The sequence below is a fragment of the Dipodomys ordii genome, unplaced genomic scaffold, assembly GCF_000151885.1.
Source record: "Dipodomys ordii isolate 6190 unplaced genomic scaffold, Dord_2.0 Scaffold7, whole genome shotgun sequence".
Classification (NCBI taxonomy): Eukaryota; Metazoa; Chordata; class Mammalia; order Rodentia; family Heteromyidae; genus Dipodomys; species Dipodomys ordii.
The window spans coordinates 23,056,747-23,070,526 of NW_012267223.1; the positions used below are offsets into that span (position 1 = coordinate 23,056,747).

The 13,780-nt window shown below is 49.6% G+C and overlaps 2 protein-coding genes across 3 annotated transcripts in view; both read right to left on the reverse strand.

Annotated features, from left to right (window-relative positions):
• Nucleotides 1–4,535, reverse strand: part of Rab5c (RAB5C, member RAS oncogene family) — a 26,545-nt gene extending 22,010 nt beyond the window's left edge. Inside the window, exon 1 of one of the 2 annotated variants that reach the window (XM_013038058.1) lies at nucleotides 4,382–4,535. The gene's annotated coding sequence lies outside the window, so the exon portion shown is untranslated. The remainder of the gene's footprint in view (nucleotides 1–4,381) is intronic. The other variant, XM_013038059.1, reaches the window with a different exon arrangement.
• A 2,572-nt stretch (nucleotides 4,536–7,107) lies between these two features.
• Nucleotides 7,108–13,780, reverse strand: part of Kcnh4 (potassium channel, voltage gated eag related subfamily H, member 4) — a 22,965-nt gene continuing 16,292 nt past the window's right edge. The window contains exons 12-17 of the mRNA XM_013037796.1: nucleotides 13,511–13,549; nucleotides 12,950–13,311; nucleotides 12,568–12,674; nucleotides 11,003–11,079; nucleotides 8,632–9,343; nucleotides 7,108–7,187 (exon numbers count right to left, since the gene is read on the reverse strand). Coding sequence (XP_012893250.1) covers nucleotides 8,942–9,343; nucleotides 11,003–11,079; nucleotides 12,568–12,674; nucleotides 12,950–13,311; nucleotides 13,511–13,549 — 987 coding nt within the window. The 3' untranslated portion in view covers nucleotides 7,108–7,187; nucleotides 8,632–8,941. The remainder of the gene's footprint in view (nucleotides 7,188–8,631; nucleotides 9,344–11,002; nucleotides 11,080–12,567; nucleotides 12,675–12,949; nucleotides 13,312–13,510; nucleotides 13,550–13,780) is intronic.

The following is a 13,780-nucleotide window of genomic DNA, read 5'->3' on the forward strand; positions in this document are numbered from 1 at the left end:
AAAAAAAAAAAAACACAGCCCAGGCAGGAAAGTCTGTGAAACTCTTATCTCCGGTTAACCACCAGAAAAACCGCAAGTGGTGCTGTGGCTCAAGTGGTAGAGGTCTAGCCTTGAGCTGAAGAGCTGAGGGACAACACCCAGGCCCAGAGTTCATGCCCCACAACTGACCAAAAAAGAAAAAGAAAGATGGGAATTTATGTCCAGCTGACTCCTGACTCTAACACCTTCTTCCACTTGTACTGCCTCTCTGACAACTGGATAAAGGTTGTAAGAGGGTTTTAAGAAGTACTTGCTTGATAGGACTGAATTTAAATGTATATGAGAGGAGTTCTTGGTGGAGAGCCACAATCTTCTCACTTGCAAGCAGTATCAAAGGGGAATCAGAGGGCCAATCACAGGCCAGCTCTGTTGGTTCCTGACCATTCCACTCTGCCCAGTGGAACCCTTCAGTCCACCCACTTTTACTTTCATTTCTAGTCCTCAACACTTTCAGGTTTCCAGGAAATCCATTAAAGGCATACAGATATTAACAGACATTAATACATCCTTGGGCCTTAGAGAGTAATGGCTTGGAACTGTCATGGCCTCCAGAAGCAAAGCAAAAGGGCTCACGAGGTTAGGAACTGGGGACATTACTCAAAAGGCCAAACTCTTATTTAGCATAGGCAAGGCCTGGGTTCAATTCCAAGGAAAGAGTAAGGGAGCCAGGGGCCAACAGCTCACATCTGTAATCCTAACTACTCAGGAGCTAAGACTCAAGGCTCAAAGCCAGCCTAGGCAGAAAAGCCAGCAAGACTCTATCTCCAATTAACCAGCAAAAGAAAAGTGGTCTGGAGGCTTGACTGAGTGGCAAAGCAAGAAAGCCAAGCCAGAGTATGAGGTCCTGGAAAGGGGTAGGGTGGGGTGGGGGAGACAGAGCTGAACAGGGAAAGGAGAGAGCAAGGAAGGGCGTTCGTTGTGAGAGAGGTGGGGGAAGAAAACAGAAGCAAAGGAGGAAAGCCAATGGTAACGAAGACTAAGAGTGAGCGCATGTGCCCTCCTCAATCAGCCTGCATTCATGTATTTAGCGAGCAGACTAGACTGAGAGGAAGACCTGCTATGAGGAAAAATGAGGTTACATATGTTCCCAAGACCTAAGCCGTGGCCAGATCACCTGTAACTGTATGATCTTAGGCAAACCATCATCTCTAAAGGAGGGACACAAATCTGACTATCTCCAGGACACTTATGAGGAATGTGTACAAAAAGAGCTTTGTAACTTTATTATAGCTTATAAACATTGTTCTAAGTGACAGTCTTCCTAACAGAATAAAGACAGAAGGAAGGAGTGACAGACTCAGTAAGGAAGGATTTCCATCCACCAGGGACCCCCTCCTCTTGCAGAACTGTGTCAGACCTGTCTATTAGGTCTCTATAATTTCTTTTTTTTTTGGGTCCGGTCGTGGGGCCTGAACTCTGGGCCTGGGTGCTACCCCTCAGCTCTTCAGCTCAAGGTTAGCGCTCTACCACTTGAGCCACAAGGCCACTTCTGGCTTTTTTCTTTTTGCTTATGAGGTGCTGAGGAATCGAACCCAGGGCCTCATGCATGCAAGGCAAGCGCTCTACCACTGAGCCAACTTCCCAGCCCAAGTCTCTATAATTTCTAAATGCCAGAAATGGCTGCAACACAGGAGCCCTGATGTCTTCCTTGACTCTATGAAAGGCAGAGTTTCTCCTCTTAAAGCTTGTTTCAGAGTTAAGAGCTGGAAGAGTTCATCTAGACCAAGAAAAGAAAGGTCTGCTGGGTGCTGGTGGCTCACATCTGTAATCCTAGCTACTCAGGAGGCTGAGATCTGAGGATCATGGCTCAAAACCAGCCCGGGCAGGAAAGGCCGTGAAACTCTTATCTCCAGTAAACCACCAGAAAACCGGAAGTGGCACTGTGGCTCAATTGGTAGAGCGCTAACCTTGAGCTGAAGAGCTGAGTGACATCACCCAGGCCCAGAATTCAAGCCTCATGACTGACAAGACCAAAAAAAAAGAAAAGGGGGGGTCCCTCAGATAGCCTGTCATATCCAAGACTCCCAAAGGACTCCCCAAATCCTCATCCATTTCTGAAGAGTTAAGTCTGGCAGAGACCAAAGGCTGGTGAGCAATTAGGCCTCTCTGATCCTCTCTGATCCTGAGAAGCACATGCTGATTAGAGAAAGTAGGCTAGTCAAGGGAGTCTCCAATTAACTCTTAACAAGAATGTTGTTGTTATCCAGTAAAATGAAGTAAATGTGTAACAAGTCTAACCCAAAATATTGTACGAAGTACAACTAAGTATGTTGGTATAGCCTGTAATCCCAGCTAGGTAGGAAGCAGAGGTAGGAGGATCAAAGATAAGAGGCCTGGGGGAGGGGAAAGCACAAGGTCCTGCCTGAAAAATAAAACAAAGCAAAAAGGTGTAGTGTATAGCTCAAGAGATAGAGTACTTGCCTATCAAACTCTAGTACCACAAAAATAAATAAATACACACACATACGAATTAGATACTATCAATTATTCAGTAGTAGTCAAAATGTCTCAAGGCGCTGGGCGCTGGTGGCTCACGCTAGTAGTCCTAGCTACTAAGAAGGCTGAAATCTAAGGATCGATGTTCAAGGCCAGCCCAGGCAAGAATGTCCATGAGACTCTGATCTCCAATTAACCACCAGAAAACCGGAAGTGGCCCTGTGGCTCAAGTGGTAGAGGGCTTGCCTTGAGCTGAAGAGCTCAGGGACAGTATGCAGGTTCAGAGTCCAAGCCCCATGACCGACCAAAAGAAAAAAAAAGGTCTCATAGTAGGTTAGGTTCCAGTGATTCAAGCTACTCAGAAGGCTGAGATCTGGAGCATAGTGGCTCAAGGTCAGTCTGGGCTGAAAAGTCTGCCAGACTTCATCTCCAAAATAACCAAGCATGTCCTGAGTTCAAACCCCAGTACTGGGGATGAGGGTGGGATGCAGGGAGCTTAGCTTTTTGAAGTAGCATTCAAGGGTAGTTAAGGTGGTCCAGAACACTGAAGAGCTACAGAAATTTCCAAGGATTGCATAGCTTTCCCTCCTTCCACTGTGTACAGCAACGGTCAGTCCTAGCCTGAGTCAAGCTATTTCTCAGAAAGGTTGTCTCTGGCCTGTACTTTGGCCACAAGACAAAAGAACCCTCCAGCTTGACTGAGATAGCAGCCATTTCACACACAGTAAGTCCTAAGCAACACACAGGATCATACATCAGTTCAGTTGGGGAAAACAGAACTTTCTAACAAGCATGGGAATTCCTTTGCCTACAAAAATTAGCACATTCAGGATCCAGAGTTGTCACTGAGATCTCAGATTGAGCCTTGTGTAATAAATACAAGCCTAAGGGACTGGAGGAAACCCTGGTGTGGAATGGACCTGTTGCTCAGGTGTACAGTGTATATATTTGGAGGTGGGAAAGAGATGGCCCCCTCAATTCCAGTTTCCTCATGTTTGGTCTTATCCCCCCCCCCCCCCCATAGATCAGCAGACAGAGTCCCAGGAGCAGTCCCTCTGCAGAAGCTTGGAAACCACTCACATACTCTAGAAAGGACAGTGCTGCGCCTGGAGCAAGGGGGGAGGGGAGAGGAGAGGGACGGGGAGGAGGGTGGGGAGGGGAGGGCAGAGAGAAGATAATGAATGGGCAGATCCTATGTGATCTGTAGCTAGGATTAAGCAAACCTCAGCTAAATTCTTCAGAGGCAGGAAGAGAGATACACAGATTCAGAGACCCACCTAACTAGATAGAGGACAGGGCTGGGAACACAGGGAGCAAAACAAGACAGCCGGTGCCTAATAAGTGACCCAGAATTTGAACTCTGCTGAGGTCCTGGCTGGCTCCGTGGCTTGGGGAAGGAGGGGAAGTAAGGAGCCGGGCGAGCGCATACTTTTGTGCGTGTGGAACGGTCTCACCCAGAGCTACCCCTCCCCCGCCGCCTAAAGGAAACTGAGATAAAAATTCTCCCAGGGCTGGAGGGGACAACAGTCCCTCGGTGAAATGCGGAGACAGACAGTATTCCCCGCTAGCTCTAAAGGAGAAGGGAGGCAGGTCCCTTCACACCTGGCAAAGATCCTCCAATTCAGAGGCGCAGAGGGGAGCGGAACTTGGGGTCCCCTTCTCCCACAACTAGATTGGACAGGCCAGAGGAGAGCCACAAAGGTTTCCCTAAGGCTCACAAAGGACAGGTAAGCAAAGGAAAGAAGGGTTCTTCCTTTGGCCCGACGCCTGGGGAGCCACTAAAGTGGGGGCTACGGGTCGGGGGAGGGGCCAGTATCCCTCTGGGCTGGGGTTGGGCAGGAGGAAGGGGTGCCCCGGAGAGGCCTTAAAGCAAACGAGACCCTAGTTCTGGGACAGGCACACTCACCGCGGCTCCGGGGCAGCAGCGTTACTTGGGGCCGGGGCTCGCACAAGAGTCCGCTCCTCTTCCCCCCCGGCGGTGTCCCAGGCTCCGGCCTCCACTTCCGCCTTTCAGCCGCTCCGGATCCGGATTTCCACCTCCGCCCCGCCCCTCCATACTCCCAGGTGACTGACAGGACCCAGAGACCAATAGGAGGCACTCTTGGCCGACCCACAAGCGACGCCGGTAGGGGGCGCTGGAGACGAGGGAGAGTTCGCGCGAGGGATGGCGGGACTTGTAGTCTTCAGGGCGGGGAGGAGCCGGTGGCTGCTTGGCACTAGGGCTCAGGGTGGAGCCGGCTGCCGGCGGGGTGGAGACCGGCCTGCCCTGATAACAGCGTCGTCGTTCCTGGAGCCCCTAGGGAAGGCGAGGGGCAGAGTGCCGGGTTAGGGCAAAGAGCTGTGTGTGCAGAATTGAGAAAGGAATGCATAATCGCATAAGACCACGTGGACCAGTCCTGTTCCCTCGCTAACCAGAAGACCCTGTATACACATCGGTGGCCCATTCGCTCAGGGAGCCAATTGTTGGGGATGTTCTTTGGGGCAAGGAGATTGAAGTCATAATAGGGAGTGTTTTCTGGAGGATATTGCGTGAAATCAAAGGAAGAGCTTTTGGCACTCTCCCACCATAAGCCTCCCTACTTTGTTTGGCTCAACTCCCAAATACACCAGGACCCCATAAACAGAACTGGGTCTTCTCTCCGTCCATCAATATATGAATCCTTCCACCCTATATGAATCAGGTCTGTTTCTTCTGATTCCCCTTAATACAGGATCAGGACCGCTTCTGCCCCCACCCCCCAATCCCAACGCAGGCCAGCACCTCCTCTGCTTCTGCATCTTACTCCCTAAACCAATAAAATCAAAGCCCACCCCAGAAACAGCTGTGGGTAATAGCTGGGCCTAGTAATAACAGCAAACATCAGCTATACCTAAAGTCTGAGCTGGAGATTCCACCTGTCTGGAAGGCCTTCCACAGAGTGGTGCCCACATCTGATTTCATCTGGTCATCAAATTCCTATTTCTTTTTTTGGGTCTGGTCGTGGGGCCTGAACTCTGGGCCTGGGTGCTGTCCCTCAACTCTTGAGCTCAAGGCTAGCGCTCTACCACTTGAACCACAGCATTACTTCTGGCTTTTTTTCTTTTTTTGTTTATGTAATGTGCTGAGGAATTGAACCCAGGGCCTCATGCATGTAAAGCAAGTGCTCTACCACTAAGCCACCTTCCCAGCCCCTCCTATTTCTTATAACATCTCTAACCCCACCCCACCTCTCACCCCCAGCAGTCATTGTCAGAAACAAGAAAGTTGAGGGAGAAGGGTAGGCCGAATGGCTTAATTAAGTATAGCACTGGGGATTGAACTCAAAGCCATTGCTAAGCATCTACCATTTGAACCACACCTTGGTTAGTCCTTTTATTTATTTGTGCCAGTCCTGGGACTTGAATTCAAGGCCTGAGTGCGGTTCTTGAGCTTTTTTTCCTCAAGGATAGTGCTCTACCACTTGAGCCATAGCTCTACTTCCAACTTTTTAGAAGTTTATTGAAGAGAATAGTCTTTCCTGTGTGGGCTGGCTTAGAACCATGATCCTTAGATCTTAGCCTCCTGAGTAGCTAGGATTACAGGCATGAGCTACCAGCACCTGGCTCCTTTTGCTTTTTTATTTTTCAGATAGGGTCTCATGCTTTTGCCCAAGGATACCTGGAATGGAGATCCTTCTTATCTTCACCTCCTGAGTAATAGCGATTAAAAACATTGCAAGAGGAAGGGTGCTGTGGCTCAAGCCATAGAGCGCTCACCTTGAGCTGAAGAGCTAAGGGACAGCGCCCAAACCCTGAATTCAAGCCCTACAACCAACAACAGCAACAACAAAAAAAAACATTGCAAGAGTGCACCCAGCTTCCTAGTAGGTTCCTCAGCACTACTGGGGCTCGAACTCAGAGCCTGGGCACTGTTCCATAGCTTCTTCATTCAAGGCTGGCACTCTACCACTTGAGCCACAGCTCCACTTCTAGCTTTTTGGTGGTTAATCAGAGATAAGACTCTCCTGGACATTCCTACTGGCTTCGAATCATGATTCTCAGATCTCAGCTTCCTGAGTAGCTAGGATTATAGGTGTGAGGCACTAGCACCCAACTACTAGTTGATTCTTGTGAGACGTTCTTCCCCTACCAATATTATACCTAGCCCTGCAACAACAGCTGGTTATTCAGGAGGAGTAGGAAGTCCCCTGGGCCCACCTTCCAAGGCTAGAGATAGGACTGACCCAGCACTGTCTCTTCTACATATTGTATGTGTATTTGTGGCTATAACTGGGTGGTGGGGAGGAGAGAGGGTTTAACAGGACCTCAGGGACTTATTAACGTTTCTCCTTCAATCCCAGGGGCCCCTGGTGGCGTGAATATGGTGCCAAGTGAATTGGTTGGCGCCTTTGCTCTTCCTAGAGACAGTAACAGGGCCCTGGGGTATGGTGGAGAGTGACTGCTAGATTGACTCCTGCAAAGCCCTGGGACTCTCAGTCCAACCCCCAGAAACAGCTAGAGCCAACAACTACAAAAATATGACTTTATTTTCTATCCAAACATGAGCTCAGGGTGTTAGGTAGAAAAGGAAAGATGGAGTCCAGGGTGGGTTTTCACAAAATCCAGGCCCTGAGTGAGATGTTAGACTGGAGGAAGATAGGCTTGGCTGAGGTCTGGGGGCGGGAGAAAGACGAGGAGTGATACTGGGAGTTTTTGAGTCACTGGCAGCAGAAGAGATCACCTTGAGTAACATTCTGTGAAGAGACAGACAGAAACATTGAACAGACATAAGCCCATGGGGAAAACAGATTATTTGGCCCCCATAACACCCACTATACCCAGGACTAGGGTGCCTTTTCTGAGACAGGGATTGCAAACTCAGATCCAGGGACTAGACAAAGGATTCAAATGAGACAGGCTCATTGGGAATAAAGAGATGATCTAAAATTGGACTATAGCTAGGGGCATGTTGCTCACGCCTGTAATTCTAGCTACTTAGGAGGCTAAGACCTAGAGAACTATGGTTTGAAGCTACCCACAGCAAAAATCTGAGAGACTCCATCTTTAAATAACCAACATGGAGATGTTGCTCAAGTAGTAGAGCACCAGCCTTGGGCAAGAGAGCCAAGTGAAAGCATGAGGCCCTGAGTTCAAGTCCCAGGACTGTAGATCACATCAAAAAGACAATGGGTACCCAATACCTATACTTGTTGGCACAGGGTGGTGGCCAGACCTTTTTTTTTTGGCAGTCATAGGGTTTGAACTCACAGCCTGGGTGCTGTCCCTGAACTTTTTTGCTCAATGTAGCCCCCTACCACTTTGAGCCATAGTGCTACTTCTGGGTTTCTGGTGATTAGTTGGAGAAAGGAGTCTCATGGATTTTCCTGCCTGGGTTGGCTTTGAACCATGATCCTCAAATCTCAGCTTCCTGAGTAGCTAAGATTACAGGTGTAAGCCACCAGCACCTGGCCTTTTTATTTTTTTAAGAGAAGTTGGGATACCGGAGGGTTGTTTGTTTTTTTTGGGGGGGTGTGCGTGTGTGTGCCAGCCCTGGGACTTGAATTCAGGCTCTGGGCACTGTCCCTGAGCTTTTTTGCTCAAAGCTGGTGCTCTACCACTTGAACCACAGTCAACTTCCAACTTTTTTTTTTTAAAAAAAGAGTCTCATGGACTTTCCTGCCTCCACTGGCTTCCAACCACAATCTTCAGATCTCAGCCTCCTGAGTAGCTAGGATTACAAATGTGAACCACTTGTACCCAGGCAAGATACTAGATTTTTATGTGAACTGTCTTAATGTTGGCACTTAACTCATGTTTTGAAAATGATGCTCTGAGAACCAAAGAATACATGCCTGGGGCTCTTGGTTTATGTCCTGTGTATGTTGCAGGTTGAAGTGAGCTCTTCCAGCCTAGACTGATGATAGGAGACCTAAGATATCTGTGGTTGCTAAATACCAATCAGAACCTGAGATCTCTCCCTCACAGTGTACCATTGCTCTCAGTGTCTTCAGCAGAGGACCCAGGAGCTGAAACAACAGACCTCACAATGTTGCTAAGCTATGGCCAGAAGGAAATCTTGCAGCCTAACCCTCTTACTGTCGACACGAAGACCCTGATCTTGCCTGATCTTGCCTCACCCTTCATTTCTCAGCCTGGATCTAGGGCCATTTTCCATCTTCTCTGCTTCCCAATCTCTACCTGTCTCCAAGTCCTGGGGAGAAAGAAGGACATCTCATCTGCCCAGCCCAGTGGGCACTGCGATCCATCTCACGCCTGCTGAATTCCATGGCTTCAGGTGGCTCCCTTCACAGATGAGGAGGATGAGAAGTTTGGAAAATGGAACAGGGTCAGAGGTGGCCACTCTTCATTAAAATGTCCAGAGAATACAGAACCGACCAGACCAGCTGGTGGCTGCTGACCTCAAGGCAGGAGGCCATGGGGCCCAGCTCCTCCCTGAATGGTAGGCAGCAATGCCCACCCCAGATAGGCCTGGGCCCCAGAGCCAGGGTCAGTGAAACGTGTCTGACTTAGATTGGAAGCTGTGTCTTGTGAGACTTGGGGTTGGAGGTGAAGCCTCTGATACTGGGGAAGGTCCAAGAGGGTCAGGCTCTGAGGGATAGGGGGAAAGCATGGAAGATCTCAGGTCCAGAGGGGTAGCCCCCATCTCCACTGTCCCCACGCTGGCTGAGCAGTGGACTTCCGCAAGTGTAGTATCCTGGGGGCCAGGTGGAGGTCTGGACACACAAGCAGAGATGAACTGTGGCCCCTGTTGGGGGCAAGGAGGGCCAGAGGGCCAAGCTAAGACTGTTGGGTGGCCTGGGCCTGGAGAACACAGCCTGGACTGCAGGAGACCCATCACATGCCGTAACTCTTGGCTCAGCTGAGACACTTCTTGGTTGAGACGGGAGATCTGTTAAAAATACATTAAATTACATCATGAGTACCACAACAATAACCTGGTATTACCTCCCCCCCACACTCTACAGTTTATAAAACTCTTCAACTACTACATACTGATGATTACCTGGAAAGAAGGCAGGGCAGGGGCACTGTCTAGAGAGAAATGTCCCAGTCCCTTTCAAAAGAAAATTTGAGGGCTAGGATTTTTCGTGCCTAGCATGCATGAAGCCCAGGGCTCCATTCCTCAGTACCACATAAACAGAAAAAGCCAGAAGTGGTGCTGTGGCTCAAGTGGTAGAGCATTAGCTGTGAGCAAAAGAAGCTCAAGGACAGTGCCCAGGCCCTGAGTTCAAGCCCCAGGTCTGGCAAAAAAATTTTGTTTTTGTTTTTGGTCAGTTATGGGGCTTGAACTCAAGGTCTGGGCACTGTCCCTGAGCTTTTTTGCTCAAGGCTAGCACTTTATCACTTGGAGCCACTTCACCACTTCCAGTTGTCAGGTGGCTAATTGGAGATAAGAATCTCAGGGTGGGGGGAGATGGAGGGCAGGGATGGTAAGGGGAAACAAAGGAGGCAACAATGTTTGATAAGAAATATACTCATTACCTTGCCTATGTAATTGTAACCCCTCTGTACAGTATCGTCACAAAAAAAAAATCTCAAACTTTGATCCTCAGATCTTAGTCTTCTGGCTAGCTAGGAGGAGCTAGGATTACAGGTGTGAGCCACCAACACCAGGCTCCTTTCTACAAGAAATGATTGAGAAACTGTCAAAATGCCAGCATCTAGGTCCCTACCAAAGTCACTGTTAATTGAGCAAGGCTTCCAAATCTGCAAATGAACAGGTGGTTTTTGAAACGACAAGTTGAGAGAACTACTGGACTAGAACTGAAAACTACCTAAGGCAAGTTTTGCCTTTAACCTTGAACAGGGGCAGGCCCCGCCCTCATCCCATGCCCTGCCTTGGCCAGTTACCACCCCTTTGTGGTGTGGGCTGTTTATCAGAACTAAGGGAAGGAGACTCCCAGGGGCTGAACTGGTCCCTGAGTGTTGATAGTGTTGAATTCTCTTGGGGGCAGAGATAGAGACAATGCCTTAGCATATAGGATCTGGGCTCTTTCTAGCTAATGTTTGGACATCTGGTCTCAGGTTCCCCAGGTTTAAAACTTAGCCTCCTGGTCCTATGGCCTCAACACACACACACACACACACACACACACACACACACACACACACACACTTTTCCCAGGGCTGGGGAAGGGGAAGAAAATGAGCAGCAGATTTGGTGGGATGGTCCTAGGCTAAGAGAATCCTATTTCCTATTGCATGTACAGGAGGATGGGGTTGTTGAGATAGGGGTCCATTTTTCAAGCTACAAATCCTGGGCTGATTTGGAAAGAAGGAAGCGGGAAGGGCAAACTGACTGGAACTAAGTACTTGGGAAATGCCAGGGGCTGGGAGCAGATACCTCTATACTCTATACTCTGGGAAAGGCCTATCATTTCAGGCAAGGAAAAGAAGTAAAGTTCAGGATGGTTGTAGGATTTGCTCAAGGTCATTAGCTATGTGGCTATTTGAGCTCAGAATTCTGGCTTTAGAACCCAACATGCTCTTGCAGCATGCAAAGACAATATTCTCCAGGGCTGGAGGGTAGAAATCATTCCCAGCTCACCTCCTGGTTCAACCTGCAGACCTTTTCCTTTACTTCCTCAGCGGCCTCGGTGGCCAGTTCCTGGCTGTGTCTGGTGCCTGCAAGCAAAAGGGAGTGAGGGGATGCTGGTGAGTTCATGGAGCACGAATACCTGAGACTGTAGCTCAGGCTGGTCTCCCCTGTTGGTAGGCAGGCAGAGAGCAAGGGAGAGAAAGCTGTGGGATCAAGGAGATGGAAAATGCAAACTTTTGTTGTTGTTGTTGGTCATGGGGCTTGAACTCTGGGCTTGGGTGCTATCCTTGTGCTCTTCAGCTCAGGGCTTGGGTGCTATCCTTGTGCTCTTCAGCTCAAGGCGAGCATGCTAACACTTGAGCCACAGCGCCACTTCTGGTTTTCTAGTGGTTAATTGAAAATCAGAGTCTGCCCGGGTGGCTTTGAACTGTGATCCTCAGATCTCAGCCTCCTCAGTAGCTAGGATTACAAGCATAAGCCATGGCACCAGGCTGGAAAACACAAACTTTTTAGGCTGTTTTTTTTTAAGGATTTTATATACCTCTAGATTCATCTCCTCTATACCCAACGATCCACCCCTAGCTCTAATCACAGAGCTTCTCTTTGGCCTGTGAACACAGTATCCTTCAGCTCTGAATACCCTTATAACTTTCAACAGTTACCTTGCTCCACTGACCAAAGGCTACTTGCTGGGTGCTGATGGCTCACGCCTGTAATCCTAGCTACTTAGGAGGCTGAGATCTGAGCATCATGGTTCAAAGCCAGGCTGGGTAGGAAAATCTGTGAGACTCTACCTCCAATTAACCATCAGAAAACCAGAAGTAGTGTTGTGGCTCAAATGTAGATCGCTAGCCTTGAACTGAAGAGCTGAGGGACAGCGCCCAGGCCTAGAGTTCAAGCCCCACAACCAACAACAACCAAAAAAAAGAAAGAAAAGAAAAAAAAAGAAAGAAAGAAAGGAGAAGAAACAAAGAAAGAAGCAATTTGTTGCAATTTGTCTCTACTCCTACCACCAGTTCTGTTCTTGGCTCAGTAGTGATATTTAGCACATGGCTCTAGAATTGTTTATCCGTGTATACAGATGCTTTCCCCACTGGAAAGGGAATTCCTACTTTTTTGGTATTTTCTTTGGTTTTGGTTTTATGGGTGCTGGAACTTGAACTCAGAACCTCATATTCTCACTTGGCTTTTTCACTCACTGCTAGTGCTCTACCACTTGAGTCATACCACCACTTCTAGATTTTGCTGCTTCATTGGAAATACGACTCTCATACCGGAGCTAGCTTCAAACTGTGATCCTCAGATCTTAGCCTCCTGAGTAGCTAGGATTACAAGCATAAGCCACTGACCCTGGGCTTTGGAAGCAGAATGAGGTGAAAGATTTAAGAACATGGCCCAGGTCTGGTTTATCATGTGATATGTTTCCTAGCACTGCACCTAGCACAGGGGAGGCCTCTACTGCATGCAGGATGGATAAATGGACAGATGGGTGGATGGATGGATGGATGATGACTGGATGGATGGATAATGGCTAGCTGGCTGGATGGCAGGTGGATGGATGGGTGAGCCTTTACCTCTCAGGGGGGGCTGTGATCGAGGCTGTGGAGGCTCTGGTCTCCTGCTGAATCGGAACGTAGGAGCCTCGGCTGTGCTACCCGAGTCCTCGATGCCATCCACTATCCTGGGGATGGGGCAGTGCTCATTAGCACCATGGGGAGAGCATATGGGAAATGCCAGAACACAGCAGACAGAGGTAAATGGGGGCAGCCAAGCCAGGGAACTGAGGAACAGCAGAGGTCAAAGCAGGATGGGGTTGCAAGCTGTCAGTAGAAAGGAAAGGTAGGCAAACAGGACAGAGACAGGAAGAGCCCTAGTTGGAACACTGGGGACAGAGCCCAAAGAAAGTTCTGGAAGCCAGTGGTGATATGGGGAAGGCAGAGGAGGATGGCATCTCACCGGGGACTGAGATCCGGAGGTCCAACGGTTCCCAGTGGGGGAATGAGAAGCTGGGGAGGCTTCCAGGCAGCAGAGCTCCTGGGGGGCCTGTGAGTGGAGGAGCTCTGGCCCCCCACTCTGGCAGCAGCAGGGGTGGGGGAAGGGGAGGGGGACAAAGAAGGAGAAGAGACAAGGGCCGAGAATGGGGGAAGCTCCTGGCCTAAAAGGCTGACCAGGGAGCCTCGAGGCCGCGCTGGGCTGAGATTGGGTAGCAGGAGGGGCCTGCGGGGCCTGGAACTACCCTCAGGCTCGGTGCCACTCTCGGCTTCTGTGATGGATGGCAGAGTCTTGTCTGAGGATGAGCCAAGACTGTCTGAGCGCGGCTGTGGGCAGAGGGAGCAGCTGATGTTACAGGGCACTGGATGACAGAACCCTTCCCAGGACCACAGCTTTGACCACCACACACTCATTCCCATCCCCTATCCCTTCTTCCTGGAGTAGAAAAGCCAAGGAAAGACCGCCCCACACACTCCCAAACTCTCTCCAGAACAACCTTACCCTCACCCAAGAAGGGGGCGTTACCTGAGAAAGCCGAGGGGATCTTGAGAAGCGGCTGAGGCCCTGAAGGGGTGGAGGAAGGTGGAAGCTGATTTACTCTGCTCAACTCCCCTGGCACAGCCCCTCCTAGTCCAAGCCAGCAGTGGTAAGGGATTGAGAACATGGGACCTTTTTATGGAATAGAGCAGTTTTGTCATTCTAAGTGACAAAACAAGACTCAAAAGCACCAAAAGAGGGGCTGGGAAGGTGGCTCAGTGGTACAGCGCGTGCCTTGCATGCCTGAGGCCCTGGGTT